The sequence below is a fragment of the Primulina eburnea genome, chromosome 8 (assembly GCF_022965805.1).
Source record: "Primulina eburnea isolate SZY01 chromosome 8, ASM2296580v1, whole genome shotgun sequence".
Taxonomy (NCBI): domain Eukaryota; kingdom Viridiplantae; phylum Streptophyta; class Magnoliopsida; order Lamiales; family Gesneriaceae; genus Primulina; species Primulina eburnea.
Window position 1 is genome coordinate 18,015,501 of NC_133108.1, and position 3,481 is coordinate 18,018,981.

The following is a 3,481-nucleotide window of genomic DNA, read 5'->3' on the forward strand; positions in this document are numbered from 1 at the left end:
ATTTTTTCGTTTTTGACCTCGTATGCTCCTTTAATCTGTTGGCTGGCCAGCTGAGAGTCAGAATAGATAATGACTCGGGAGGCCCCCACTTCTCGGGCAGCACGTAACCCTGCAAAAAACGGTTTCATACTCTGCTTCGTTATTTGTGACCCTAGAGTCAATCCTCAGAGCCAGTTTGATTTTTTCTCCTAGTGGGGAGATCAAGACAACCCCCACTCCACACCCCGACAGGTTTGAGGCGCCATCAACAAACACCCTCCATACCTCTTCCTCAGCCGGTTGGATCATTTCTGTTAAGAAATCCGATAATGCATGCGCATTTATTGTATCTCGGGGCCTGTATTCAATATCATAATCCCCGAGCTCTACGGTCCACTTGACCATTCTCCCAGAGGCTTCAGCGTGAGTCAGGATTCTCCCGAGGGGAGAATTGGTGAGGACCACAATGGGATGCGAGAGAAAATACGGCCTTAACTTTCGAGCGGTCGTTACCAGAGCTAATGCTATCTTTTCCAATTCACTGTATTTCAATTCTGCTCCTCGAAGGGCGTGACTAACATAATATATAGGCTTCTGATCGGTCCCTTCTTTTTTGATGAGTACGGAACTAACAGCAAATTCAGTAGCGGAGAGATAGATCCATAATTTTTCCACGGGCTCAAGCTTGGCCAGAATGGGTAAATTGGCCAGGTGTTTCTTCAGATCCTGAAAATCCTGTTCACAATTGTCATCCCAACCGAATTTCTGCGTCTTTCTCAGGACTTGAAAGAAAGGATAGCTCCGGTGGGCAGATCGGGAAATGAAGCGTGACAGGGCCGCAATTCTTCCTGTCAATTTTTGTACATCCCGGATAGACTGAGGAGAGGGCATGTCCACGATGGCTTGGATTTTCTCCGGGTTAACCTCAATTCCTCGGTCCGTGACCATGAACCCTAAGAACTTTCCGCTTTTAACCCCAAACACTGGCCAGGTTAAGTTTTATTCTGTACTGTTTCAGAGTGGCGAAAGTTTCAGCTAAATCATCAATGAAATTAGTGACTTCCCGGGTTTTGATTAGAATGTCATCCACATACACCTCGATATTCCGACCTATCTGTTTTTGAAAAACAAGATTCATCAATCGTTGATACGTAGCCCCTGCATTCTTTAATCCAAAAGGCATCACGACATAGCAAAAGGTGCACCCCGGAGGTAATGAAACTAGCTTTATCTTGATCTTCCAAATCTAGAGGGATCTGATGATACCCTTGATATGCATCCAGAAAGTTTAACAATTCACATCCAGAAGTGAAATCTACCAGCTGATCGACCCGGGGAAGTGGATAACAGTCTTTTGGGCAAGCTTTATTCAAGTCCCTGAAATCAACGCACATCCTCCATTTCCCAGTAGATTTTGGGACGAGAACTACGTTTGAAAACCACGTAGGGAATTGGACTTCCCTAATATGCCCGGCCTTCAGCAATTCTCCCACTTGCTCTTCAATTACTTTATCATTTTCAGGGCCAAAATGTCGCTTTTTCTGCTTAATGGGCCGGGATCCCGGGAGGATGTTTAATTTATGCTCGGCTACTTGGGGCGAGATCCCGGACAATTCCTGTTGGGAGCAGGAAAAGAAATTAATGTTAGTTTTCAAACATTGCAAGAGATTTACCCGGGTGGTCGTGCAGATGTCTCGGGCCACCCGGACGTTCTTTCCCGGCTCAATTTCCACCACTTCCTGTTCTTCTTCAGCCACAAAGTGTACTTCTCCTCCCTGGGTCTCCTCCTGGCGGTTTTTACCCTTCCCTTCCCTTCTTGACTTCTTTTGGTTTATCCAGACTGTTTCCCCATAACATCTTCGAGAAGAGGGCTGATCTCCTTTAACTTCTTCAACCTGTCCTCGCACTGGGAATTTGATTGTTTGATGATAAGTTGAGGCCACGGCTTTCATTTCATTCATGGCTGGCCTTCCCAGTATGACATTGTACGAAGATGGGGCATCCACTACTGTAAAAGCAGTCATCACAGTCTTCCTCAAGTTTCCAGTGCCCAGGGTCAAGGGTAGAGAAATTTCTCCCTCTGGATATACGGCGTGGCTGGCAAACCCGAATAGGGCAGTTTCGACTGCTTCCAGCTGATATTCATGTAAATCCATTTGAACTAGGGCCTCTTTGAAAATAACATTGACAGAGCTCCCATTGTCCACAAAAATTCTCAATACATCGTAATTAGCCACTCGGGCTTGAATGACAAAAGCGTCATTGTGAGGAAGGCTCACTCCTTGGAGATCTTCTGGTCCAAAGCTTATAACCGGCTCGTCTCTCCTCCTTCCATCAACCTCTAAACATTCCTTCCTACTCCTTGTCTTCCTGGCCCGGTTGGAATCGCCATCGGTAGATCCTCCCGAAATCATCTTGATTAATCCTTGACTCGGGGAAGGATCTTTTCTTTCTGCCGGCTTGATTCTTTCCTCCCGGGTACTTGCTTCTCCCCCCCGACTTCCACTTGGGATGCTCACTGTCTTTGGGGAATATTCGGTCTTGGACGTCTAGACAACCAGGGTGGCTGTCTAGACTTCTCTCGTAGAGGATGAGGTGCTGACATAGGATGCCTATTGGAATTCTTCCTCAGGATCCAGCATTCATTGGTATTGTGGGCACAATCTTTATGGAGGGTACAATACCCTTTCGGTTCTGGCCTGGATGTCCTTGCCACAGAATTGGGAATAGGGGCTTCATCTGACCTCCATTCTTGAATCTCCCTGTCCCGGGCAACTCTCAAAGGTACATGGGAGAAATGCCCCGAGCCGTTCTTCTTGGGGGCTCTATCTTCGGTTTTGACAGCCCGATCTCCTCTTGCTCTCTTCAAGGCCTCTCTCTTCTGGTTTTGCGCTTCTTCCATATTAATGTATTTCTCCGCTCGAGATAAGAGATCTTCGAAATTCCCGGTGTGGGGACCCGGACGCTAATCAAGTTCTTAATCATTATTGGGACTAATTAATAAATTATAAAACAGGGTCTAATTTTTTTTTTTTAAAATACAAAGCGGAAACGTAATGTAATTTACTCAAATTACATATTAAACATAAACATACAAATCTTGCGTTATCTACAAGAATTCAACTAGGTTCAACTACATATCAGTGCTGAATCCTATGTTGCTTCGAAGCTCGGATCTCCACGCTATCTAATCTCCTCTCATCCTCTTCTTGACCCTGATCCAGCCCCACCTGTTGTCATGCACACATACAAAACAAGACAACAGCCGGATAACTCCGGTGAGATATAAATATCCCAGTATAAACAATGTATACATGCAATCATATAAAAGCATATACGAAAGCATATAAGAATTATTCATAACATGTCTCAAATCAGAAACATAAATCAATATCAAGCATTCAATAATCATGAATGATATAAAAAATGTAAATCAACATGTCATATCAGACTCAACTCAACCGACGCGTCGTCTCAGACTCGACTCAACTGACGCGTCGTC

The 3,481-nt window shown here is 45.0% G+C and overlaps 1 protein-coding gene across 1 annotated transcript; it reads right to left on the reverse strand.

Annotated features, from left to right (window-relative positions):
- Positions 1 to 1,061: 1,061 nt before the first annotated feature.
- Positions 1,062 to 2,393, reverse strand: LOC140839066 (uncharacterized). The gene has a single exon (XM_073205698.1). The coding sequence runs from the start codon at positions 2,391 to 2,393 to the stop codon at positions 1,062 to 1,064; it is 1,332 nt and encodes a 443-aa protein (XP_073061799.1).
- Between the last annotated feature and the right edge of the window lie 1,088 nt (positions 2,394 to 3,481).